This window comes from Arvicanthis niloticus, chromosome 5, assembly GCF_011762505.2.
Source record: "Arvicanthis niloticus isolate mArvNil1 chromosome 5, mArvNil1.pat.X, whole genome shotgun sequence".
NCBI lineage: Eukaryota > Metazoa > Chordata > Mammalia > Rodentia > Muridae > Arvicanthis > Arvicanthis niloticus.
Window position 1 is genome coordinate 85,776,246 of NC_047662.1, and position 27,289 is coordinate 85,803,534.

The window sequence follows — 27,289 nt, forward strand, 5'->3', positions numbered from 1 at the left end:
CCAGAACTCAGCTCATTGGCCCAGAGTTTGGGGATATGCCTAGATTGGCAGGAGCTCCCACACAGATGCCTAAAAGAACAGCTTCTGGCTTGGTGCCAGGACTCCCTCACATGTGCATACAGCTGTGTGTTCTGCCCTTCCGCAGAAGATGGGGGTGGTTGGATGCATTCTAAAATTAGTCAAGGCCCTTTGGGGTGTAAGTGACAGGAACCAACTCAAAGCTTAAGCCAGCGGAATGTGCTGGATTGCAGATGGAAGTCCAGGAAAGGATCTTACTCGAAGCACAGTAAGTTTCAGCTACAAATATCCTATCAGTGTCCGGTTGTTCTTGCTCAGCTGTACTGCCTGAGGTCTTTCACCCAGACCTGGAAAGATGAACATTCCTGGCTTATGTGGTACTTACATCTGTGATCCAAGGGTGCTGTCATCTCTCAGAGTTAAATGGACCACTCCTTTTGGTCTGTTCTAAGTATGGTAATCATGTCTCTAGGGCCTAGGCCAGATAGCGTTTGGAGACTCGTGAGTAACAGCCCCATAGGAACTGTATAGGAGGGGGAGGGGCTGCTACTGAGAAATTGGCTTCTTAAATTTACTTATTATTAGTCCTGGCATGGTGATGTACACCTTTAATCTCAGCACTCAGGAGGCAGAGGCAGTCACATCTCTGTGAGTTTGAAGCCAGCCTGGTCAACAAAGCAAGTCCAGAACACACTGTGCTATTACACAGAGAAACTGTCTCAAAAAAACAAAACCAAAACAAACATTATTAATAAACACAATACAAGGAAAGTGTTTAACACATTTAAACTGGTATAATACCGCAGAATTAGTATTTCAGCTTTTCGGAGGGATGAAGAGGGGTACTCAGAACCTTTCACCTGAATCCTCCCAATTTGACCACAGTGGATCAATGAAGTGTCTTGTGGATTAGTCAGTGACATCCATGACACAGATCTTTCTGCACCAAATACTATTGAGTTATCCATTCCCCTTGGCTGACAGTCATCCTTAAATGAGTATTGGTGTCATCCTGGGGGATGTTCTTCAAGCTATTGACTAACTGACCATGGTGTCATCCTGAGGGACATTCTTCAAGCTATTGACTAACTGACCATGGTGTCATTCAGTGAGATGTTCTTCAAGCTATTGACTAACTGACCATGTCACGGAGCTTAAGCAGCCTTGGTGCCTCCAAGACAGACCAAACGTTACAGGCACTGTGTTTTTCAGTGTGCTGATTAAGGCTCAAAGTAGTTGTTGTTCTTATCCCCATTTTATAGATGGACAGCTAGAGGCAGAAGTTGTAGAAGCCCTCGGTCTTACCCACATTTCTGATTATTTCTGCACCTTAACTCTGCACACACTGGGGAAACCTCTAATACTACAAAAGCATCGTGGAAGGGGATTACTTTCCTGGAGTTGGCTGTTGTAAAGCCTTTCTTCGCTCAGTGTAGTAAAAATGGATGTTATTAATTCACTGAAAGGAGATATAAAAACCCAGTGGAAGATTTGATGGAGCTGGCATGTAAGAGACCCCGGGATAAATGAGAAATGTAAATAGCAGAGAAGGCATTGCATTCTCCCTCTGACACAGGGTGTGTATTCCTGGGTGAAGAATTTACACCCTTGGCTTCCTCACCTATAACTTGTCAAAAGTGTAGATGTCAAGAGTATTAGTCACATAAGCATTAGCGAGAGGCTGGGCAGTGATGACACACGCCTTTAATCCCAGCACTCAGGAGGCAGAGGCTAGCCTGATCTACAGAGTGAGTTCTAGGACAGCCTGGGCTACACAGAGAAACCTTTTCTTGAAAAAAGAAAAACGTAAACTAGAGATCTCATTACCGGTGTTGTTGCCGGTGAGTGAAACCAACTTGAGTCGAGACAAAATAAAGCTTTGTGGACCCCCTCACCTTAAACTTTGATGTTGAATGTGTGACAGTTGTAGGTGTGGTTTCAGACCTGCCTTGATTCTGTCTGCCTAGTGAGTGGAGGGTGCAAGTGAGCTGAAAGCATCTGTCCTGTGTTCAGGATGACACCCTGAAAGGGGGGGGGGGAACCATAGGTGGCCATCAGTCAAGCACAGTCCTTCTCATGAATCATGTGGACAGACAGGCATGCGGGAACTCTTCTCACGGTCTTTTGGAGAGGTAGAAACAGCAAGAGATGGAGAAAACGGCTAAGTCCACACATGTCGCCCACCCAGTAGCTTTGTTGGGGATCTTCACTAAGGTGCGACACAGAGAGGACACATCTACCATGCAAGCCCAGCGCCCAGTCTGTCCTTACGATGCCCACGGGCAGACTGGCAGCTGGAGCAGGGACATGAGGATGTAACCACCAATGCTATAGCCCTGAGGTCAGCTTGTCAGTGAACAGCTGGGGAATCTGGTTACCAAGAGCCGGGAAGCAAGCAGAGAGGGGTGACACACAAAACACTGTGTCTATGAGGGATCTAGAAATCTGACATTCTGGTCTGTGCTACATGAGTCCTCTTTCTGTTTTTATAATAAAAATGTGCAAAGCTGGAAAAAGAAAGGATTTCTTTAACTCACACCTTAGGATGCTAAAAGTTCAAGGAGGGGCTGCTCCATGAGTTCAACTCCAGGTGAGGGGCTCCTTGATAGATGGCTTTGTGATGGATGATTTAAGGAAGTGTCCGTGTGCCTTACCAGTAAGCACAAGCAGGGTGCGTCCAGTCTTGCTCCTTTTATGACAGCCTTTCTGGAAGCTAATTCACTCCTTGAAACCGGCATCAGTCACTCCCAGAAGCATCACTCTCAGTGACCAATTAGGCCTTCCATCAGACTCTGTATCTAAAAGGTTCCTCTTACATCACACTCTGGGAGCAAAGCTTCCGATGTCTGACATTTTGGTGAGATACCCTTAAGCCATCTTGAAACCACAGCACCTACCAAATAAGATTTTGTCTAGCAAACATCAAAACCCATGGTTGATATAGCAAACACCAATACCCTGTGGGTGTTATGAAAAAAATACAACCTAAATGTAACCTAAATATATAAAAAAAAATATAACCTGAAATGTAACAACATTAACCATTTTTAAATAAATACTTTATTAGTCACCATGTTGCACAACTACCACCACTACCTGTCTCCAAAACGTTTTGTCACTCCATACGAAACTTTGAGCTTTAAGAATGAACTCAGTTCCTTGCCACACCCCAAGCTCAGCTCTGAATTTGACTAATCTAAATGTTTCACCCAAGTGAATTCATATAACCTTTTGGATGTATGTATGATATATATATATATATATATATATATATATATATATATATAATGTGTTTCTAGCTTAAAAACTTTCATGGCATCCTGGAGGACCACTTTCTTTGTGTTTTTTACTTGATCTGATCACCTGCCCTCCCTTCATGTTTTCTCCTTCTTAATGCTTTCAGAGCCCCCACTTCCAGAAGTAGACTTTTTCACTGTGCGTGGAAGGCCTCTACCACGATTCAGGCTGAGAAAAGCCAAGGAGATAAATGGACCTATCAGGTGAGTATGTGTCTTACTCCATACCTACTATGTGTGTGAGAAGGCTTCCCTGTAAGTGGCTGAACTTGGTTAGCTGGAGCAATACAACAGGGCCTCTTGCTTTGTTTCCTTGAGCACATAGTAGGCTTGTCGTTCCAGTGGCATCCTTCCCAATGAAGAGTGAGACTTAGAAGGGACCAGAGACAAACATTTGGGCAGCATAGCCTCTTGCATGCACTTCCCATGGTACAACCTTTAACAATGGTGGGTCTCAAGGATTGTCTCATTTCCCAGAGACAGGATGTCTCCTCTTTATATCAGGCTGATCTTGGGGTATATCTGTTGTGGTTTTGGAAAAGGTCATTTGAAGAATTCTTTTTATCTGATCACATACTGAGTTATGTAGGCACAACACTATGTAGTTAGTGACCAGCTGTGATTCCAGAGGGCATTAAGATGGGGTTAATTTACCTCTGCTGGAGGACTACATTGTGCTCAGTTTTACATTTTATTTACAAAGGTCATGGGAGGATTAGGGAAGTTCAATCAGTCCCCCTTCTCAGACAGGAAGATTAGCATTGACCTGCACATGGGAGCAATGGCACCAGGTCAAGGAGCTCAGGTGTGCATGGCCTGACCTCCGTGGTCCTTTATCATCGTTGGCCCTCCAGTGTAATGGCCCGTTCAGTGCAATCAAGGTAAAAATAAATCTGAGATATTCTAAAAGAATGGAAAGGCAAGTCTGGAGACACTGTGAGAACCCATTTGTTATAAAACAGCCTACCCTGCTTTCAGACTGGGTTAAGTTCAAATCTTTTCAGGGACAGACATATTGCCCAAACAGCTCTGTTTCTTGGTTCCTGGTAAGTTACTGGAAAGTATTGCAATCCTCTTGCTGTAAGGGGAACAGAAGCTTGGTATCATTGCCTGAACGAATTTACAAGAGCAGATGTGATACTTAAGCCAAATAATTGCATAAGGCAAAAAGAAAAGCCAAATGACAGCCTACCCTGGTGGCAGTGTACCAATTGAAGCCTTCAAAACAGGAAGTGGCGACCTGTGAGTCATGCAGGGAGGGCAGTGGAAGTTGGGGAGAAGTCCCTGCAGACTTGCCCGGTGTTCAGGCTCCAACCCACTGCAACTGTTCCCTTCACGTCACCAGGCTTATTTACCAGGAGGTGAGCTGTGCCGGTTCCCCAGCCTGGCTGCTTGGCTTGAGCTGGAGGGTACCAGCTTTGCCAGGCCAGAGTCTGCTCTGAGTCTTGTGTGAACCCTGGCATGGAGCACATAGAGCTTAGGCAGATGGTCAGGCCTGTCCCTGGACTCCCGTGAGGCCGATGTCTCTTACCCTTACCAGCCAACAGGAATCAGCTGGCATGCTTTGTCAGCAGCCAACATTCCCAACTCTAGTCCTGGAGACTTTGATCCCATAGGTTTGGGATGGGACCTGGGAATTTCTATATTTACCAGGCTAAGTAGGAAGCTGCTTCCTGCCCTGGGAATGGTGCCTATAAAAGGCGATGTACAAAATCAACAGGGTGCAAGTGAGTCTTGAACTCCAATTACCTGGCAGGGTGAGTCAGTGTGGAGCTTCTTGCTCTGGCCACCGTACCTTCAAGGCCCCAGAAAAGCTATCCCAGGTGTTCCCCAAAGGCAGCTTTATTGATGCTATTTGTTACCCTGCAGGTTTTACTTAATCCTTTTTTTTTCTGAAAGTGAGCTCAGACTCTGTGGAAATCAGGGCCCTCACCTAATAAGGCTGAATATATAGCAGGTGGCCGGAGACTTTCCAAAAAGAACAGCTACTGTGGGGAGGGCTCCCCTCTCCTTAACCAAGTGATTCATGTGCTTTTAGGGAGCAGGAAATGGGGCATTAGCACTGTGGAGCAGGAAGCCCAAAATTGGTGGTAAAATAGAATTATGCAGCCTAATGAGTTTTGGAAATCACCCTAATCACATTTGGTATTGGTTCAGGCATTTTTTTTTTCTCTATTGAAAATTCAACTCAACTGCATTTATGAGGAGTTGATCATAACTGAAGAAATGTGAAAGGGGGCCGGAGAGATGGCTTCATAATTAAGAGCACTGGCTGCTCTTCCAGAGGACTGGGGTTCAATTCCCAGCAACCACATAGTAACTTACAAATGTCTGTGGCTCCAGTTGCAGGGGATCCGACACACATGCAGACATTACAGCAGTACACATAAAATAAAAATAAACAATTAGAAAGAAGAAGAAATGTGAAAGGACCTGCAGATCCAAGAGGCAGTCCTGTAGCCCCACCCCCACCCCGTTATCAAGGTCAGTAGAGATAGGACATGTTCACACATTTATGATACCAGAAATGAAGGCCAAGCATTCCGACAGGAATGGAAGAGGAGGCACGGTTTGACCAGGTGCTCTTCATTCTTCTGCTTCTTCCCACCAGCTGCTTTTCTCTTCAGTGGACAGATATTACTAAGTTTACACCTGATTGTTAGTGTGTTTCCGTGCCTTTGTTTAAGGGACACTTTCACCAGATCCATAGGCTGCTTTACCTTTCCAGGATCTTGTCAGCCCAGATTAACTCATGGTGACTTTTTACTCCTGACCGCACATTGGTTTGGCGTGAACTTTGGTGTCAGCCTGTGAACTCCGGGGGAATGAAAATCATATGAGTCGTTTTAAGTCACCACATGACTGTTTGGAGTCGCTCTTCACACTGCACTTTCAGTCTCAGTGCTCTGCCTTCATGTGACTTTTAAACCCTCCCCAGTGCTAGGCTTTACTTGCCCATGTGACACACTGCTGATCAGATCAACCATGTGATAAACACAAGGGAGTGAAACGTTTGTTAGTTTCTCCCAGCTAGGGAGGCTGTGCTTGGCCTCTCTATGGCACTGTGACTTGGCTTGTCATCTGGCTGTAGGTACAGGCGGAGGTCCATGGCACTTAGAACTGCCAGACACTAAATCCCATGTAGCCAGCAGGTTTTATTGTCCGATCTGGTGTTTTTAAGGTGCTTAACTGCACAGTGTGAGTTCAGTAGAGCTGACTACACAGTCCTCCAAACACGTGGCCCGTGAGCCTTACAACATTTTCATCTGGTCAGGGTTCTGATGATGAAGAGGATCACGTTCCTCACAAGGCCCCTGCCAATTTCTCTGCTTTGTCCCCTCTCCCAGTTCATATCAGGTGTTGGTCCTTCCCCTGTCCTTGCAAAGCACATTTTCTTGTGATTCTGAAGGCATGACTTCATTCTTTGGCAACGCTTCTCCTGCTGATGGATATGTGGCTGCGGAAATCCCGGCCAGGGATGTTCCAGATGACACGTTGGAGATATCTATTGGAGACAGGCTGTACTATGGGCAATATTACAATGCTCCTTTGAAAACAGGAAACGAATACTGCATTCTGTTACGGATCACAAGTGAATGGAATAAGGTATAGTTGTTTCAATGAGGCTCTGACCTCTGTATTTTCCTTTTCGTATGAGGTTTAAATTGTTTGCATTTACCCTTCTCCCATGTTTGCGGTGGACACCACATGGAATAAGCACAGAAACTTGTTGTGCCATGTGAGCACAATGGGTAGGCAGGTAAGACCAGCATAGGTGTCAGCCGCACTTCTGAGGTCCTCACTGCATCTCTATTGGGATGGTTCTGTTCTGAGTGTGCCTCAAGCTTCGTGAGTCCAGAATTTGAGTTGGAAAGGAATATGTAGCTCTGGCGGCTTCCTTCCTGCTCTTCCAGGATGCTTCCTTCCCTCATTTTCCAGGAGAACAGGAGGAGGGAGTGGCAAACCCACTCTCAGTACTGCCTTATCCTTCTTAGGCCCCCCCCCCCCTTCAGAAAGCTGGGTTTCTTTCAATAATTAGCAACTGTAACAAGCTGGACAAGCTACGAGAATTCTAAGCTTGGTGTAAAATTATGTGAGTTGGAAACCAGGAACATTACACAAATCCTAACACACAAAATATTATACCAGAGCTTCACATTGCTTGTGGATAACACACATCACTACTTCTTGTAGTACCTGGATTCGATCTTAAAATTCCCAGCAGAGTTCTCAGGCAGTCCATGCCAGTTGTTCAGAGCTGGCGCTTAGGAATGTTGGTCCTGATGGTCCATTGTCTACTCGTCTTTTGGAAATCCACAGAAGTGATGTCTAGAGCCAATCCTATATGTGTAACTCATGCCAGGCCCTTGAACACTGGTGATAGATGGCTGAATTATGAGAAGAGTTAGGGTTGGGGTTGTAGCTCGGCGGTGAAGCCCTAGCCAAGCATGTATGAGGCCATGGGTTTAATCCCTAGCAACACAAAACATAAATACATACACTTATAAAAAGCTAGATGGGACTTTAAAGGTTTTCTGGTTCAAATTAGGGTACGAAGAGGCTGAGAGTCAGAGGGCTTTAGCAACTACATTTTACTGTTTAAAATGGTGCCCCGTGTCTCCTACTTAGATGGACCGCTCTGTTTCCCTTCCAGGTGAGAAGGTACTCCTGTGCTGTCTGGGCTGAGGTAAAAGGTAAGGCCATGCTCTCCCTATGAACGCTGCCCTTCCCCCACGTTCAGCCTGCAGCACCAATATTATACCGGGGACTTGCTTTAAATTGTTACAGGTGGTGACAGACATACAAGTTAAGGTATCTTCAGAAAAGTTCAGACATTCTTATGCCATAGGGTATGACATCTTTGAGCCATTACTGAAGAGGTGGGAGCTCATGAAATAAGGAGTCACAAATTCGACCATCCTTGCTATCAGCCTCCCATCTCTCCTGTGACAGTGTCAGTTGGCCCCATTGTTTTTCTCCTGTAGCCATAAGATAGGAGAGGTGAGCCCTAGACACCCAGCTGAATAACTTCAGTGGCAATAAAGTTTTACAGTTTAGAGAGTTCCTCCTCCTAGCTCGGTGGCATTCCATTGACTGAGTCACCCTGGATTTGCGATAGTGATCAGTCCATGTTGGCTCTTGTATGCGGCCTGTTGGGGAGAGGGCAGTTGTTCCACCAGAGTGACACTGAGAGGAGGGAAAGATTCTTATCAAGACTAAGGGTTGCCGGGCGGTGGTGGCGCACACCTTTAATCCCAGCACTTGGGAGGCAAAGGCAGGCGGATTTCTGAGTTCGAGGCCAGCCTGGTCTACAGAGTGAGTTCCAGGACAGCCAGGGCTACACAGAGAAACCCTGTCTCGAAAAACCAAAAAAAAAAAAAAAAAAAAAAAAAAAAAAAAAAAAAAAAAAAAAAAGACTAAGGGTGCTGGGAAACTTGGATGCAGACCAAAGGAAGAGCTCTAGAAGCCCGAGGCCTGCTGTCTGGCTGTACACCATGCACACACACATACACACACACACACACACACACACTCAGTCAGACCAGCTGTCTGGCTGTACACCATGCACACCTGCATGCACACACTGAGTCACATATGAACAATGACAATTGAGTTTAATAGTGGCCCACAAATACAGGGAAAGGCACAAAAGATGGCCTCTCCTAGAGCGTGGCATGGACCATATGTGGCTGAATCCCAGCCCTTATGGGCAGAGGTCAGAGGACAGTGACTGTCAGCCTGGATCCATAACAGGACTTTGCCTAAAACAGGGTGGGGGGAATTTCTGTCAGCTAGAGACATAGCTACTCGTGTTATTTTGTTTAAGAACGTTCTGTGATATTTGCACAATGAGGAATTACATACTGACACATTTCGTAGGATTGTCCCCACTATTAAGTGATGCGTAATTATATTAATAAAAATAATTTATTTACAGAATAGAACTATCCTACATCTAGGGGAAAAAAATAAGACAAAACCCCCAAAGGAATGCAGGAAAAGAATGGAGTTCAAAGGTTGGTTGCTGCATCCAACTCCAAGGCCAAGAATCCAGGGGTTGTATATTTTTCTTGATCAGATCCAGATGTGCAATTCTGATACATGGAAGACATAATAATTCTCAAACTTTAGTATATGACATCAAATGGCAAAAAGCAGTGCCCTTGACAGCAGCCACCCTCCCCACCCCCCCCCCCCCCCCCCCCCACTGGGTAGAGAAAGCCTTCACTGCCCTGGCAGCAGCCTGGCCATGTGATCACTCAGGCTTCCTGACTTGGTCTGCCTGATGGGACGGCTCTCCTTCCGTTGGCTCCAGATCTGGCTCTTGCTGACAAGGCGTGCGTTTTGAATGCTCCCTTTCCACGAACAGGGTTTTCAAAGGAAGGGATTGGGAAGCTGCCTTAGGATTGAGTAATTAGGGATCCCTGTTTGTCAGGGCATTTGTTTAAAAACAATAGGCAGCCAGCCAGTGGAATTGATTCCCAGCTATTCCATTAGTTTGTGCCTAATTCCAGAAATCTTGTTAAATTTGTAACCTCTGAGTATGGACCTATTCCTGGCAATAGGCCGAGGAATGCTGCCCTCAGCCTGCACGTGTCCCTTTAACTCCTTTCACCCCATCGTGAGCACAACCACAGGAGACAACATTGTAGTACGAGGCAGGGAGGCAGGGTGACCTCCGTTAGAGTTGTGGTTGGATGGACTTTACAATGGGTGCTCTGATATAGAGGGGCCTTAGCAGGACATGTGGAGGAGGGGCTCAGGGAATGAGGCTTATGTCTGGCTGCCTCTCTCCTCATCTTACTTTCCACCTTTTTATCTCTACTCAAACTTACAAGAGTAGAAAAGCTGATTTTGGAGCTGGGCCGGGTGAGTTATCCGGCAGCTTGTGTCTTAGATTGCTGTCTCAACAGAGATGTGTGCTGTGGCCAAGCTCTTTTCTGAAGCAGTTTAATGTAAGGTACAGGAAACAAGCGTACAGTCCAACATCCGAAACACCTTCCGTGTGTGCCAGTCACACCATGAAGCTCCAAGGACAGAATAGAGTGCGCACAAGGAAAGTATAGTTGTGAAAAAATGTACAAGCTTTCAGACACAGACAAAGCTTCTAGAATCTACCCTGTCCAAAAACTATCGGAGATGACTGGGAGACATTCAAAACAGGCAGAAGACACAGAGGAGGCTGCAGTTGTGATGAATTCTGTGATGAATAGGAAAGGATTCTGAGAATATGTGAATGGCTTTTCTAATTGTCCATCTCTCTGAACCTTTAATTTAAGAATCATTACTGAGAACCCTTAATCTGAACACTTGGGAGGCAGAGGCAGAGGCAGAGGCAAGTCAATCTCTGAGTTTGAGGTCAGCCTGGTCTACAGAGTGAGTTGCAGGCCAGCCAAGGCTACATGGTGAGACCCTGTCTCAAAAACCCAAATTATGATTATAATGGTGATGACAAAAAGAGAGAGAGAGAGAGAGAGAGAGAGAGAGAGAGAGAGAGAGAGAGAGAGAGAGAAACGAAGACTCCTGAACTGGCAATTTTATGTAAACTTGACACTGGAGGGGAGAGAAACTTACTTGAGAAAATGCCTCAGTAAGATCAAGCTGCAGACAAGCCTGTAGAGCATTTTCTTAATCAGTAACTGATGAAGACGGTTGGCCCATTGTGGGTGGTGCCATCCCTGGACAGGTGGTCCTGGGTTCTACGAGAAAGCAGGCTGAGCATGCCATGGGGAGCAAGCCAGTAAGCAGTACTCCTCCATGGCCTCAGCTCCGGTCTCCAGGTTCCCATTCTGTTTGAGTTACTGTCCTAGCTTCCTTCAGTGATGGACTACAATGTGGAAGTATAAGTCAGATAAACCCTTCCCTCCCAAGCTCACTTTTTTTGGTCATGGTGTTTCATGTAGCAAATAGAAACCCTAATCAGGACAACTCTGATTAGGTAATTTGGAGAGGAGTATGATGCAGGCTTATCCCCGATCACATTGGGTCCTTGATGCACAGTGCTCGGCACTCTTCTGGCTTTTGCCCAGTGCTGAGTTTTGTATTTACCTTTTCACGGTACCACCACTAGAAAGCCTGATCGCCAGGGAATTGTATTTGATGTCAAATGCAGAGGCCTGAGCATCCTCACCTCTGTCAAGCTCCTGATCAGACAGTGTCTTTGAAATGGTTTTTAACTTAGCTAGTCCTCAGCTGCCTCTGCCTGGGCTGAGATTCCTTCTAGCCACAAAGTACTGTGAGTCTGTGATCTCTTGAGTCATTGAGATGCTGGCAGGCTATAATCAGGGAACGTTCTCCAGGCACAGGCATGAAACCCAAGGCATGGGTCACTGCCCAGTTCTCTTTCAGCCTGCATGCTGCATCCCTTTCATTTCTATTTGTGCGGAGCTCAGGCCTTCATTCCTGTAGCATAGACAGGTGGCAGAGCCTCCTGGTTCATCTCCCATCACACAAGTTCAGGTTTTCCCTCTTTATCCCAGCTTGTAGCCACCTGACCACATCTGAACTGCACTGTTCATTCTAGTGTTTCCGTAGGTAGCCCTTCTAGGATTCCCCGTTGCTGCCCAGTCTTCTGCCTGAACCTCTGACACCAGCACAGCCACTGATTATGGCTCTCACTGGTTTCCATCCTTCTGGGTGTCCTAGCTGTTCTCGGTCTCTCTTTCTAATGTCTTTGCTCACACAGTGACTTGATCACTCCCACCCGAATGCCCGGTCACCTCCCTGTGAGGGGCTGCTTGCTGCATTCCACAGTTCAAGATGGAAACCTAACATCCTCTTTCCTTCATTCAGAGCTCCACAGGGACACCCTTCTGTCTTTAGCTATTCTCCCGTGCTACAGAGCAGCTGGTAATAATCTTTTTCTGCGAGGTTTCAAACATTTGGGGAGAATGTTGAAGAAGAGAAAAAAAAAAAAAAAAAAAAAAAAAAACTGGACCATTGCCTGGCATGAGTTAGATAGATGCTCACTTACTTGAATCCAGCAGGTAGGCAGCCATCAGTTTTATGAAGAATACAGGACAGATTTAATACTTGTCAAATTAAATAGGCAGGGAAAATTTGCAAGCTACAAGACTAAGGTGAATGCGCGGGTGTCTGGAGTCAGTCAGCTGTGTTCAGGGATCTGTGGCTTCAGTCAGTGGAAGGTTGAGATATTTTGAAAAACAGTGGCTGCCCTGCTGACTGTAGGCTGGCTTTCCCCCTTGTCACTAGTCCTTAAACAGCATAGTATATCAGGTATTTACATAGCGTTTACATTGCGTTCACCATTCTAAGTAATCCGGAGACAGAGCAGAGTCACAACACATTTTATGTGGGACTTTAATATTAAAAAATTCTGTTTTCTTAGGGGAAGGTTTTCTGGAACTAATCTCCTAGGGATACTGGGGGATATCTCTCTCTCTCTCTCTCTCTCTCTCTCTCTCTCTCTCTCTCTCTCGGTTTCCCTAGGGATATTGGGGCTCTCTTTCTCCCCTCTCTTACACACACACACACACACACACACACACACACACACACTTTCTCCTTTATCTGGTTATTCAAAGACTGTTGTAAGTGACGCTGTGGAGGCCGCACTTTGAGGACGCAGTCTTCAGCGAGGAGATCATTCCAATAGGCCTGACCTGTCACACAAACCCTTGAACTTGAGCCTTCAGGTCAGAACTTAGGTCTTGAAGATCCTGAGACATATTTGACACTGGAAATTTCCTGCTAGCTTTGAAAAAACCACATGGCAAGGAGTGCAGATGGCCTGCAGGAGCTCAGAGACAGACCTTGCTGACAGATCATAAGGAAAAGTCTACCATAGTTCTGTAACTTCAAGGGACTGAATTTAGCTGACAGTGGGGATAACTCTGGCATTCTTCCCTAGAGTCTCCAGATGGGTGGGTGAGCCACAGACACTCCGAATCCAGCCCTGTAATGGTGCTGAGCAGAGAACCTGTCTCAATGTGCCTGAACCTGGAACCATAGGACTGAGCTAATGGGGGGGGGGGGGGTGTAGCCGAGCAGTATGTTAGGTTACAATAAAATGAATTTGGTATTGCTGCCTCTTTATCAGACGTTATCTCTGAATCTGTCTCCTGCTTTATCAGATGTTACCTCTGAATCTGTCATCTCCTGCTTTGTTCCTCTTTTCTGTGTCCCCCACAGTGAAGTCAGATAAGAAGAACCTGGAATAACACAGAAAAAAAGGACACACTAAATCATTCCTTATTCTTCTGTGTTCAAACAAAGGCACCAACTGCCCTCTGGATGTGTCCCAAGCCAGACCGAGTCATGGCATTAATTCATTTCTACTATTTGATGGCAACAGTTGCTCTCAGGACATGGCCTTACCTGTGTACACACGCCCACACCCAGAGGAAGTCGTCCGAGTTGTCACGGGGTTTAACTTCCTTTTCAGCACCTGTGGCCTTTCTATCAGTAAAAGATTAAAGAGAGGCTGGGTTTATTCCCGAGCAGAGTCTCTGTAGAGAGGAGGGTTATGGTTCACATGTATTTACTTTCTCTAAGAATGACTAACAGCACACGAGTCCCTCGGCTGAGTTTCTAAGAGAATATTCACCGATGACTCAGAGGAAAAATAAAAGGTCCCACAGCGTGAGACTGGAAGGGAGGGGAGCCAGAGAAGGACAAGGCCATAAAAAAACCTATCATTCAAATTGGCCACTTGTAAATTTTAATAGGCATTCACAGAGGAAGAAACTGTACAGCCACACCCATGAGTGATACTGTGGACTTTGAGTTTGTATGAGAAGCAAACCGAAAGACCTGTAGCCAAGGACTGGAGACCGTGCCGGGAGCCATAATTCAAGTATGCTTTGCAAACATTAAGGGCACTTTCTTATTCCTTTAAAATTTGTGACTGTGCATGTGTCTGTGTGAGTGTATGCCATACGAGAGCAGTGCCCTCCCTCAGAGGCCAGAAGGGAGTGACAGATGCCCCGGAGCTGGATACAGGTGGTCATGAGCTGCTGGCTAACAGGGGTGCCGGGAACTGGATTCCACTCATCCAGAAGAGCAGCCAGTGCTCTTAAGCTCTGAGTCATCCATGTCACCAACCCCAAGATCACTTTTAACATTAACTTAATAGTCATGTCTACCACAAGGACTAGCATGGCTCACTGCTGAGGTAGATGCTGTTGGTGGATGGTCTGGGGAAAGTTTGCTTCTGTCCCGTTGGATTGTGAAGGGTGTCAGTATCTTTCCACCTGTATAAAGCACGTCAGAGCAGAGTCACACAGTTTTCGAATAAGACAGATAACAACAGCGGACGGACGACCTTTGTGAGACTTGGAAGAGAAGGCTAGAGCTGAGCAGTAGACAAGGACTTTGTACAAAGAGGGCGCCACCAAAAGTGTTCAGAAGGTTTCTCGAAGTCAGGGCCAGCCCGGGTGATGGCTTGGCTCTCCCCCATAGCAGCAGTGACAGAGTTTCTAATAAGTCAGTGTGGAGCACAAGGTGCCCTGGGTGTCTCCCCTTTCCTCCTCACACAGACTCTCGCGTTGGCCAAGGAAGCAGGGCAGAAAGCGGTGTCTTTTGACTTCTGCTGACAGTTAACAGTACCCCTGTGGACAGAGTGGGCGATGTGACGGTGTGGGTAGGCCTGGAAATGGGCTGGAGAACAATGCAAACAAGTAACTCCTGATGAATGAATGGCAAATCCAGGACTCACAGGGCATGGACTCCAGTCCAAGGGCTTTCAGTTCAGCGTTTTTATCCATCAAAGATTAAAGTGTGGAGAAAGTTTGTGGGGAAGGTAAAGGGAAAATACTGATAGCAAAAACTGGGGAGGAAGAAAGGTTGGTTGCATGAAGTACTTCAGGCATAAAAGTACCAGAATCTTTTTAACCCCCATATCTTCATCTCCAATGCTGTATTCCTTCCTTGTCTCTGTCTTTCTGTCTGTCTGTCTATTTCTCTCTCTCTCTCTCTCTCTCTCTCTCTCTCTCTCTCTGTGTGTGTGTGTGTGTGTGTGTGTGTGTGTGTGTGTGTTTGTGTGTGTTTGTTTTGTTTGGCGACAAGGCTTCTCTGTGTAGCCCTGGCTGTCCTGGGACTTGCTCTGTAGAGCAGGCTGGCCTCGAACTCAGAGATCCTCCTGCCTCTGCCTCTCGAATGCTGAGGACATTTTTTCTTAAAAACCCAAAGCCTCACTAATTGTGCAAACGGTGCTTTTTTTCCCTTGCTCATGGCAGTTCTGTGTATATAAAATACACACTTTCGAATGTGGTTGACTATAAGGCTCCCACTTTAATAAAATATAACCAGAAAATTCTCACCCACTTTAAGATTATATAAATATTTAACAACATTTTCCAGTTCTTTCATATTTCAACTTAAGTCTTTAATCTACCAGCACTTTATTTTGATGTATGGAATAAGCTATTGTGATCAAAATCACTTTATTCTAATTAACCACTTTTCCCCCCTCCTTACCAGGTTATTTATCATCTCACTCAGTTATTTGAAACAGTTACCAAACAGTGGTAACAAAAGTTAACATTTGCTTCCTTGGTGCTATGTGGCAAATCCTTCTTTCTCACAGTAACCCTGAAGGTGGGCGCTGTTGTTAGGATTTCCGTGTGCTAAGCTCATCCTTCAGTGTGGAAACTGACACAGGCAATGGCCGATGTGCTGGTCTGAAGTCCCACTGGTAGAGACGGACGGTGTGGAGATGGGACGAGGACCCGCTCATTACAGTTTTCAAGCTGTGAGATGGCTTGGTGGGGTTGGCTTTGTTCCTGTGCACTGTATTTTGTTCTAGCATATTCTTTCCTATGCTAATACTCCATAACATTATGCTAATATGCCGATAATCAAGTCTTTTCATACAAAATATACAAGTAAATTCCAATTTCTTCACTAGCCTCTTTCCATTTGATAATTTAGCATTTTAAAAATGTCGAGACCCTCTTCTTCTGAATATGAAAGTATAATTTTTTTCTTTCATTGTAATTTTGAGATAAGGTCTTACTGTGCAACCCAGGTTGGCCTCATGATACGCCTGCCTCGACTTCCCAATAGCCTGGATTATAGATGTATATACCACAGACCTGGCCAATCCGTGTTTTTCTAGAAAGTCTTGTGATAGCACTTTTTGAGGTAATGAATTTTCCTTCACTATTAAAAGTGGTGTGTTCCCTGCCTGTGCTTGCAGGTGCCCAGGACCCCGCAGGGTTTCCTGTGGAACTAAATTGCTCTTAAACTGGTTGTAGATATCTGAGCTGTCTTAATCACTCGGTGCCTCTGACTCTCCCCTGTAGAAAGGGAATATAAGCTCTCATTAGGAGATGCATGAGTTATTATTTTTTTTCATCATGACGACACAGGAAATGAACAAACAGCTTAGGCGAGTGAGGGATGTGATGGGTCTCACAGTTCCAGGGGTGTCTGTCTAGAGTCAGCCAGCTCCATTGCTCTGGCTTGAATTAGGTAGCTCACCATTGCCGGGGCAGGCTGTTCACCTCCTGGTAGCCAGGAAGCGAAGAGAGGGAAAGCAAGCCCAAAGCCAGCCAGCCTCTTCCTTCTGCTTCCGTTCATTCAAGCCCCCAGCTTATTGAATAATGATGACCATATTCAGGGTGGGTCTTCCCTCTCTCACAGACATACCCTGGTGTGTACTTTTCTAATCTCCCAGGTACCTCTCAGCCCAATAGAATTGACATTCAAGGTTAACTCCACAAGAACCTGAGTTAGCATGTGTGAGATGCTTACACGAGTGTGCCACTCAGAGACTGATAAATACGTGTTTTCCAATAAAAAGCAATGCTTTTGGCGGAGTCATAAAACTCTGAATTAAGTCCCTTGGACAAAATATGCACCACAAATGTGGGTGTTTTCAATTTGTAATCAGGGATCGTCCTGAAATTATCATGTGATGTTTCCTAAATAAAACACATGTTCCAAGGACTTTTACAGAGACTTTAAGAGCCTGTGGGGCCAAGCAGAGTAGGACTGTCCTGCTGGCAATGTAGTGAAATGGAGGTGACTCTGCCCAACAGAAGGTACTAATTTATATGTGACCACTGGAACTGACTAACATTTTTGAAGCCTGAGTTCAAATGATATCAGACTGACTTCTTCCATGTGGAAGGAAATGGCCCATAACAATCTATCAAAGTGTAAACAACCCAAGTGAGGATCTTTCTGCACACAGTGTGCATCACGTAGCTTTGGTGTGTCCACAAGTCTGGGGTTTTTTTTTTCCCTCCCTTGTAACTTTAATATGATCTGGTTTTATGCTTCCATGATAGAAATACTTTGAAACTGTGGTTTCCTGAGGTCTGAAATCTACAGGGGCTGTTGGGGACACAGGGGCACTGTGGAGGCATTTTTGGGATTCTTGGTTAAGTGAAGCTTAGCTTTGGGTTAAAACAGAATGAGCACAGTTGGATGTGGCTCTCCCGGGAGGGCTGTGATGGGACGGGCTGTGGGCTCATCTTTTGGTTTCTTCCCGCAGACTCATCACTCACAGCGCAGCAGATGGTGGGTGTTGGACTGGGCTCCGTGGCTTTTGTGACCATTCTTGCATTCCTCTCCTTCTCAGCAGTGTGGTATGTGAGACTGTCACTTTTGAAGAATGAGTGGAATTGGGGGGAGGCTGGGGTGGGAGTCATGCAGAACAGCTGGGCATGAGGGAGGGTCGGGCACAGGCAGTAGGGAGACAGCATGGTGACTTGCAGCTGGGAGGAAAAAAGCAGGGATGTCCACCCCATCACTCCAGCAAGAAGGCTGGTCCCCTGTGCAGCTTCCCTGCCCGGGCCCTGTGGCCATGTGTATGAGCTGCACATGGGGAAACAGCAGGGCGTGCAGTGTTTGTGCCTTCTCTCCCCACTCTGTCTAGATGGCTGATGGGCTCAGCATGGGAAGACTCACCTGATGATGCACAGATGTTCTGACAGCTTCTCAGGCCCATCCACCCTGTGGCTCCTATCCTAAGCCTTTGTATGGGGCTGAAACTTTCTCCGTCCCAGCATGGCCTCATTCCTGAATTCAAGATGGCAGCTGTCTCTGTGGAATTTCAAAACTTGGGAGCAGTTTATGTGTATTTCATGCTTTCTGGATCAGTTGTATATCTGTGAACTTGAGACTCATGTCCAGTGTGATACCACAGGTCACAGACCCCATGAGTCAGGCCTTGTTTATTCTGGATGTGCATAGACCACAGACCCTGTGAGTCAGGTCCCAGCGACATTGGACGTGGAGCCTCTGCATCTTCCTTTAATTAGTTAGTTCAGGATCTATTCTCCTCAATAGGTAATGAGATGGGCTTAAGTCTGGGCTCAAATTTATGAAGGAGGACACTGGATAAAGAATACAGATATGAATAAATGTTTCAAGCATTTATTAGGATATTAGGATTAGTCCATGGCCCATATCAGGAAGTAGATTAGCCTGGCCAATCTCTCAGGTTCCCTTCGTGGCTTTGATACAATTCCAGTTGTTTGTGTGAGACCAAAAGTGATGCCTGCTTTCCAGAAAAAGCAATCCATTCTGTAATTTTGACCATTCTTCTCCCCCTCCCCCCTTTTTTTACTCATTATCTATAAAATTGTTCTCTGACTCCTTCAAGAAATTTGTTTCTGATGGTAATATAGGAACAGTGTGCTGAAGCAGAGTCCAGTTCATGGTCAGCATCTACATAGTTTGGGGGGATAAGGAACAATGGTGATTAACATATCCTACCTACACCCCAGTAACCATGACTGAGACCATCCATGAAACATCAGTTATAGGCAGGGCTGGCCTACTGTCCATGTGAATATACAGGAAAGTGAATTAAGTTTGACTTTTAAAGCCCTTGGGTGTTCTTCAGCTATTTCTCTTAAGACAGCTCAACTCCAAGGCTGTGATTTCTCTCTTCTCCCTCCCTCCCTTGCTAGAAACACACAACTCAGAACATGGGAAAGAAAAGGGCATGCTTATACACTCAGGGTAGAGCACAGAAGAGTATGGATCTAGAACTTTGCACCAGCAGGGCTGTGGCTGGTATGTTCTCTGCTCTCTCGTGGGGTATTTGGTGGGGACCTGGTGCTATGATTTATATGTGATTTGTCTCCACTAAACTCTTGGTGAAATTTGATTGGGTTGGGACTTTACAAACTGAATTGGATGTCAGGAGACACTGCTTCTGTCCTTATGGAACTGGCTTCGTTACCACAAGAGGATGCGTTACTCTCGAGTCCATCCTTCCTTCTGCATGCACTATGCTTTGAAGCATTGAGAGACCATCATCAGAAGTTGAGAAGGTGCCTGTGTCATGCTCTTGGGCTTCCCAGGCTCCTGAACCATGAGCCCAAGTTATCAGCTTCTTTGTTCTCTAGAAATCACTGATGCTTGGCCACTCAAACACCATCACACTGTCCACAAAGCTGCTCCAACCTGTGTTCTACTCAACTACAGAGGGATGCAGCGTCCTCAGTGGCCCTTGCTAGTAATAGAGGCCTCTGTCCTTTGAGTAACTAACCACAGATAGCAATTTAGGACCAATATTTCTACAGCTCTCTAATTTTGCATTCTAGGATAACTGTCCAAGTTGCCTACATGGGGACTTAACATAATTACCACTGAAAGGAAGAAGTCTCACTTGTTTAATATATATATAGATAAAAACAACTTGGGTTCAATAACTGACGAAATATTAAGTAAACTATCAGCCTGTGGTACAGCATAGAAATGTAAACGGAGTCCATCCACAGCTGCAAAAATAGCGAATACACAAACGCTGTCATTTCCTCTGACTGTTCCAAATTATGATGTGAAGCTGCTCTGTGCACACACCCAACAGGAGCAGGGGGTGGGTATTTGCAAGAACCTCCATTCATTTTTCTGCAGTCCTTAAATGGTTTTCCCACAATGTGAAAAAAGCATTTTTACATGATAATACCTTTTCCCTACCTTAACTGGACTCCCAATCAACGTGGGGAATGACTCTTAGGAAACTTATGGGTGTCCTGGGAAAAATGCAGTCAAAAACCTGAGACAAAGGACACTCTATAGACCACAATGCTGATCTGGATTGTGAGGCTCACTCACTAAAGCTAGATCTGGGAGCCAGAGAGATGGAGCAGTCTGAAGACTGAGATGGAGCCCTGGGACCCATGCACTGGAAGGAGAGAACTGATTCCTGCCTGTTGTCCTCAGAATGCCACCTGTGCTCTATGGCATGAGTGTGCCCACACATGGACTCACACACACACACACACACCATAAGATAAATGTAATTTTAAAAATATAGCTAGATCCTAATGGGGGGTGGGTGGGAGGTTTTTTTCTCACCAACCTTGAGGACCATTTTGATCTGGCTTTGAATTATCTTCCAGATTGGAAATTGGAATTGAAGTATATTGCTCAATCAGGGATCATACTTGCTTTGGGCTGTTGTGGGCTCTCTCTCTCTCTCTCTCTCTCTCTCTCTCTCTCTCTCTCTCTCTTTCCTCTACTCCTCTGTGTGTGTGTGTGTGTGTGTGTGTGTGTGTGTGTGTGTGTCTAATTTGTGAGTGCACCCTTAGCTGTGTGCTACAGGCACATCTTTCATTCCATCTTTACAAGGTTCTGTGTGGTAGGAATGTCAGAGGGTTTTGGTCCCAATTTTAAAGGGAGAAATGGTCGGGGTGGTAGTGGCGGGTGCCTTTAGTCCCAGCACTTAGGAGGCAGAGGCAAGCAGATCTACAAAACTAGTTCCAGGATAGCCGGGACTATACAAAGAAACCCTACTCAAAATAATAAAGATAAGTAAATAAATAAAAAGAAAGAAAGAAAGAAAGGAAGGAAGGAAGAAGAGGGGGCACTGGTAAGGGGACAAGGATCGAGAAACTTGTACAGGCAAATTTGTGACTTGAGTCTTGTCGGCTCTTGCATAACTACTGAGACTATTTATAGAATGTATCTTTGGTTTTGGAAAAGCCATGTTTTTATATATCCAAATAATATTACGTCATCTTTAAGCTATATTACCTTATTATGAGTCTCTATATTACCCAGGCGGAATCTGTGTGTCTCTCTTTGACTGTTCAGTACCACCCGTCACTTCTAGAAGGAGCCACAAACAACCAAGTAAACGGATGGAGACCAGTTAGAAAAAAACAGAATAGTGTTTTCTGTCTAAGGACTGGAATTGCTGCACTTGAGGTAGACCCAGAGCAATGTGTTTATCTTGAAATTCACAGCAGCTTGGAATAAAGTTAATGTCTAAGTTGATTTAAATTGATCAGTGATCCCTTTTGATTGCTAAAATCTCTCTCTGACTTTCAAAATCTTTTATTTTTCTATTCTCTTCTCAGGAGAAAAAAACTCCACTGGTATAGCAGTCTAAGGACCTTCTGCCTATGACATCATTGTCTAAGGCCAGGCATTTCTTTCTAAAGGGAGAGAGGGTGTGGTTTTTGTGTTCAAGTTTATGCAGTGAAAGATACAATAAAGTAAATCAATTTTTAAAAACTTGTTTTATGTGTATGAGTATTTTTTGAAAGATTTACTTATTTATTTTATGTATATGAGTACACTGTAGTTGTCCTCAGACACACCAGAAGAAGGCATCAAATCCCATTACAGATGGTTGTGAGCTACCATGTGGTTGCTGGGAATTGAACTCAGGACCTCTGGAAGAGCAGTTGGTACTCCTAACCCCTGAGCTATCTCCAGCCCGTGTATGTGTATTTTACACACATGTAGAAAACAGCATTACATCCCCCTGAAACTAGAGTTATGGATGGTTATGAGATCCCATGTGGGTTCTAGGAACTGTACTTGGGTCCTCTGCAAGAGCAATAAGTAAGTGCTCTTAATCCTCACCGACTTTCCAGCCCACAACAAATTCATATTTGAAAGCACTACATGCTCTGGGTACAGAGAGAATGGCTCTGTGGTGGCCCATGGTGCTGCCCACCTTTTGAGAGCATCCTTGAGGCTCCACAAGAAGGATTCCGACTATGGGTGTGATTTACAGGGTGCTTCCACTCACCAGTGTTCCCTAGACGTTGTCAGCAGTGACTGACTTACAAATCTATACTGCAGCTTACTTAATAATAGCATTCTACCACGCATTATTAAGTATTCTTACTTAATAATAGCATTCCACCATGCATATATAGCTAGACTGTTTCCAGATTTTTTTCCTTATACAAGTCTATATATAGAAAGGCATGCAGCTATTACTTAGACTAAATTCACAGAAGTACGGTTGTTGAGTTGAAAACTGTGTATCTTCCATTGAACTGTACATTGCTTGTGAAGTTCCATGGAGAAGTTGTTGCATGTAATTTTGAAACCACGTGTTCTGACATCTACCGGTTCCTTTTGCTTCATTCAGCTTAGCCCAGGATCCATCCATCGATCGCAAGCCGGGAGCTGCTGTCTGGGCTCCGCTGGCTCCCTCTTGGCTTCTCTTGTCCCTCCCAGCTAGCGAAGCCACCAGCTACCACCCGACTCTCTCTCTCTCTCTCTCTCTCTCTCTCTCTCTCTCTCTCTCTCTCTCTCTCTCTCTCTCTCTCTCTCTCTCCTCAGCAGATGAAAAACACTCAAACAGCTTTATTATTTTAGACCTTGCCAGATAGCACAATTGCTGGGCGCAGAATCGTCTGCCCTTACCTTATCAGCTAGCCTGTATCAGCCATCCACCAGTGGCAGAGGCTGCTGGTTCTAGCTACCCAATATTTTACATAGTTGTTGCGTGCTTCTTGATTCAAAGCCTGGGGGGAAAAAGCCCCTTCTCTTTCTTTCCCAGCATCTGCTTTTCCTCCTGGGACCTGGAAGTCCCACCCGTCCCTTCCACCCAACAACTGGCTTTCAGCTTCCTTTCTTTATTGAACAAATCAAGAACCAATTTGGAAACTAGACCTTACTACCAGCACCTCCCCCTACAAGAAGTCAGCTCATGCTTTCACCAGTAGAAAGCCTTAACTCCAGCAGCTGGTGTGGCTGCCCCTCATTGCCACGCCTCTGGTAGGTGGAAAGCAATGTTTTCATGTTTTGCGTGCATATCTCTTGACAGTACCGTACTGGTTGGGCTTTTGTAGTTTGATGTTTGAGAACTATTGCCTTTTTTCTTTGTAAGATACATGTCTTTTATTGATCAAACAAGCTGTCTACAGAGCTGCAGGTGGCCTTGTGGTTAAGAACACACACAGCTCTTGGAAAGGCCCTGATCTCTGTAACCAGCACCCACATCTGGTGGTTCACAAGAGCCTGTAACTCCAGATCCAGGGGGGCCCAATGCCTCTGGCCTCCATGGAAACCTGTACCCACATGGTCTACCCTCTCCCTACAAATATTTTTTTCCCTCAAAAGCTCTTTATATCATTCTGATTTCAATGCTTACCTGCCATGTACTTTATTAGCTTTTTTCTAGTGTATCATTTTCAGAAAGGACAGACAGTTGTGATGGTTTGAGTATGCTTGGCCCTAGTAGGAGGTGTGGCCTTGTTGGAGGAAGTGTGTCACTGTGGGAGTGGGGTTTAAGACCCTCCTCATAACTTCCTGGAAGTCAGTCTTCTAGCAGCCTTCGGATGAAAATATAGAACTCTCAGATCCTCCTGCACCATGCCTGCCTGGATGCTGTCATGCCTTGGTGAAAATGGACTGAACTTCTGAACCTATAAGCCAGCCCTGACTAAATGTTGTCCTTATAAGAGGTGCCTTGGTCATGGTATCTGTTCACAGCAGTAAAACCCCAACAAAGGGGACAATATTGTTTTAAAACTTCATTTGTGTTATATGTTGTCACACAAAAACCTTCATATTTGTATAGTCAATTTTTTAATGTCATTTCCCTTTAAACTGCCTTGAGAACAAAGAGTCTACCACACTATTTGCCTATTTTTTTCTGGGTCAGAAATTCAGGAATAACTTCTGCTATGCTCAGAAGAATCTCCGAACTCAAGGTATTAAATAAAACATAAGATTTCAAAACTTAAATCTCTAAGCTACTAGGAATTGATTTGGGCCTAGGAGTGAGGCGGGGAGGCCTAATCTTTGTTGTCGACATAAATTTTTCCACATGTTCATTGACCTCCCCGCCCCTTGTCATCTGAAACTTTTTGTTTTATTCTGTTGATCTTCTCTGTGCCAGTATGACCTGCTGTCATGTTAAAATAGATTTGTAAAAAATACTACGTGCCAGCCTTTTTCTCATACTCCCCAGAATGTTCTCAGGGTTTTGTTTTTTTAAAAAACAGATTTATTCACATACAAGTGTTTATTGAACATAAACTGAAGATTTGTTCAAGCTCCCCCTTTTTAGTGTCCACACATGAGGGCAAACATTTAACACCTTTTTTCCTGATTCTGGTTTCATTTGCTTAGCATGATAATCTTGAGTTCCATTCATTTTCTTACAAAGGACACGACAGTCTTCCTAATTGTGGGATAACACTCTATTGAAAAGCATCACTTGAAAGCATCGCTTTCACAAAATTCATAGTGAGATGTCTTCTCTCCCTTTTCAAGCCAGGAGAAAAACCCAGTTTGATAATACTGCTTCTTAGAGGCTGTAGAGAAAGCAGGAACTCACTGCTAGAGGAGTAAAAGATTAACTTTCAGGAAAGGTAATTCAGTAATATTTATATAATTCCACATGCCTTTGGCCATCTAACCAGAACTTTCAATGTGGAACTTGCCTTGTGGACTGGTCTTCTTCACAGGTTCAAAATAAGCATTTTCTCACTTCTTCATACTTTTAATAGAAAAACGTACCCACAGTTCAAATGTCTCTGGAGGAGACTTCTACATATACAATGACATGTTATGCTGCAGTAAAAAAGACACAAAAAAGTCTAAGCACAGATACAGAAATCTCCAAGATGTATTATTTTAATGAGAAAACCAAGACATGACAATATGTATGATATGCTATCTTTTGAATAAAAAAGAGATTGAATAAAAATATTCAGTTTTATTTAGTTATATATTAATTTTTGCTCGTGTATGCCCTAAGCAACGTTTGCATAAGTAACCTGTCAAAGTATTTTTCCAAATAAACAAAACCAAGCTTTTCTAAGCAAGCATCTATTTTCAGATGTTAATTTAAACCTTACACACACACACACACACACACACACACACACACACCATATGCTTTGTTTCTTTTTGAGTCAGGGTCTTACCATGTAACCTTACTTGGCTTGGAATTTTTGTTTTAGATCAAGCTGACCACAGACTTACAGAGATCTCCCTGCCTCTGCCTCCCAAATGCTGGGATTAAAGGCATACACTACCACTGCCTGGCAACTCAGAAATCTTAATGGCTTTTATGCATTTGGGAAAGAGATTTGAGGATATATGGAGAACAAAGAGTCTACCACACTATTTGCCTCTCATTTTCTGGGAATCCAAGAATGTCCCTCTGCTCAGGATGTCACATATCACATGAAGACACCGGCTGGGTGATGCTGTCATCTGGGGGGCTGACTTAGAAAGACCTCTGTGCTTGCTGAGTTTGCTGGCAGACTTCATTTTCCCATGCCTGTATGGATGGAGCCACTAACGTTTTGTTGGCTGTTAGCTGGAGGCTGACCTCAGGATCTGCATGCCTCTCCAGACTCTGGAAGCCACTTGCTGGTTGTCATGAAGACTTCTGCAACCTTACTGTGTCATTAACTCAGAAAGGAGACCCTCTGCTGGGAGGGAGACTGTCATGCCTCTTTAAAAGGGCTTTCATTGTCATCCGACAAAGTCAGGTTCCCTGAGACCCTAGAAAGTCTCCTCTTGAACCAGCTGAAAATGAGCTAATTTGGAACCTCAATTACATCTGAAAAAAAAATCCCTTCATTTGCCAAATTCTGTGAGTTAGAAGCAAGTCACAAGCAAGGGAGATTTTATGTAAAAACTGTGTACTCCAGGGGACAGGGTTTTGTGAGGGTCATCTTCCAACTCTGCCTATAAACTGCATGAGAATCAATTAAGCCCTCCTTAACTCTAGCTCCCAGCACTCTGTGTAGGCACAAGATCCTGGCCCTTGCTGTATGCAGTTAGGTTGAGGTGGGGTGGGGAAAGCACAAGCCATAAATACTTCTGTCCAAGGACACTGTAACTTCCATGGAAGCATGGACTCAATGACTGAGGAGGGCTTGGTTCTAAGACCACAGTGAACTGGACTGTCTGGCATGGCCACTGTTGAGCTGTCACAGAGATGAACCAGCACTGGGGAGCAGCACATAAGTTCCAGTGTCCTGAGGGCATCACACTGTCTTCTGCCTAAAGGAGGCACCCATGGAAGGAGAACTATTATTCAGCCACAGCAGAGGCCAATGGGAAATAGAGGATGGCCTACTGAGCAGGATACTGTCCTGTCTTAGAGGGTGCAGGGCAAGTGTCCACATACATACATGCAGTCCTATAAGAGAGAGAATGTATGTGTCTGACAGTCTTGAAGACTAACTGATGTCCCTCACCCTTGTTTCCAGAGGCTTGGAGCTGCTTCCTGAGGCTGACTCTGCTTCCTGTGATTTACACCAATGAATAGTCTTATTTCTATCCATGTGGCAAACTGACTCATGTTCATGTGGTCTGAAGGTTGGTCTGAGCTTGGTGCAGCTGAAACAGTTCCCTGGATTAGACAGAGACTGAAGGGACCCCACCAAGGCAAAAAGATCAGTCCACACTCTGATCTGCAAGCATCCTACCTCCTCATCTCTCTGTGACGCGTCTCTTGTGTCAGACACTTTACTCTCTCATTTCATTAAAACTAGCTTTTAAAAAATTTATTATATGTGTCTGAGTGTTTGGCTTGCGTATATTGTTTGTATGTATGTATGTATGTATGTATGTATGTATGTATGTGTACCACCTGTATACCTGGTGCCCATACTGTCCAGAAAAGGACATCAGATCTCCCTGGAAATGGATGGTTATGATGGTTATGAGCCATCATAACCATGTGAGTGCTGGGAATTAAACCTTGGTCCTCTGCAAGAACAGCAAGTACTCTTAACCACTAGGCTTCTTCTCCTGCCTCCCCTTCCCTCATGTCTGCATAC

General features: G+C 44.9%; 1 protein-coding gene across 7 annotated transcripts in view; it reads left to right on the forward strand.

The window, feature by feature from the left end:
* The window catches only part of Susd1 (sushi domain containing 1), a 122,537-nt gene extending 95,539 nt beyond the window's left edge, over positions 1 to 26,998 (forward strand). For 3 of the 7 annotated variants that reach the window (XM_076934888.1, XM_076934892.1, XM_076934891.1), the window contains 5 exons: positions 3,422 to 3,518; positions 6,662 to 6,920; positions 7,969 to 8,008; positions 17,776 to 17,869; positions 18,160 to 21,760. In XM_076934888.1, the coding sequence (XP_076791003.1) occupies positions 3,422 to 3,518; positions 6,662 to 6,920; positions 7,969 to 8,008; positions 17,776 to 17,869; position 18,160 (491 nt within the window). In that variant the 3' untranslated portion in view covers positions 18,161 to 21,760. Of the gene's footprint in view, positions 1 to 3,421; positions 3,519 to 6,661; positions 6,921 to 7,968; positions 8,009 to 14,002; positions 14,131 to 17,775; positions 17,870 to 18,159; positions 21,761 to 26,716 lie in introns of those variants that run through there. The other 4 variants (XR_013110652.1, XM_076934889.1, XM_076934890.1 and 1 more) reach the window with 4 other exon arrangements.
* The last annotated feature ends 291 nt before the right edge of the window (positions 26,999 to 27,289 follow it).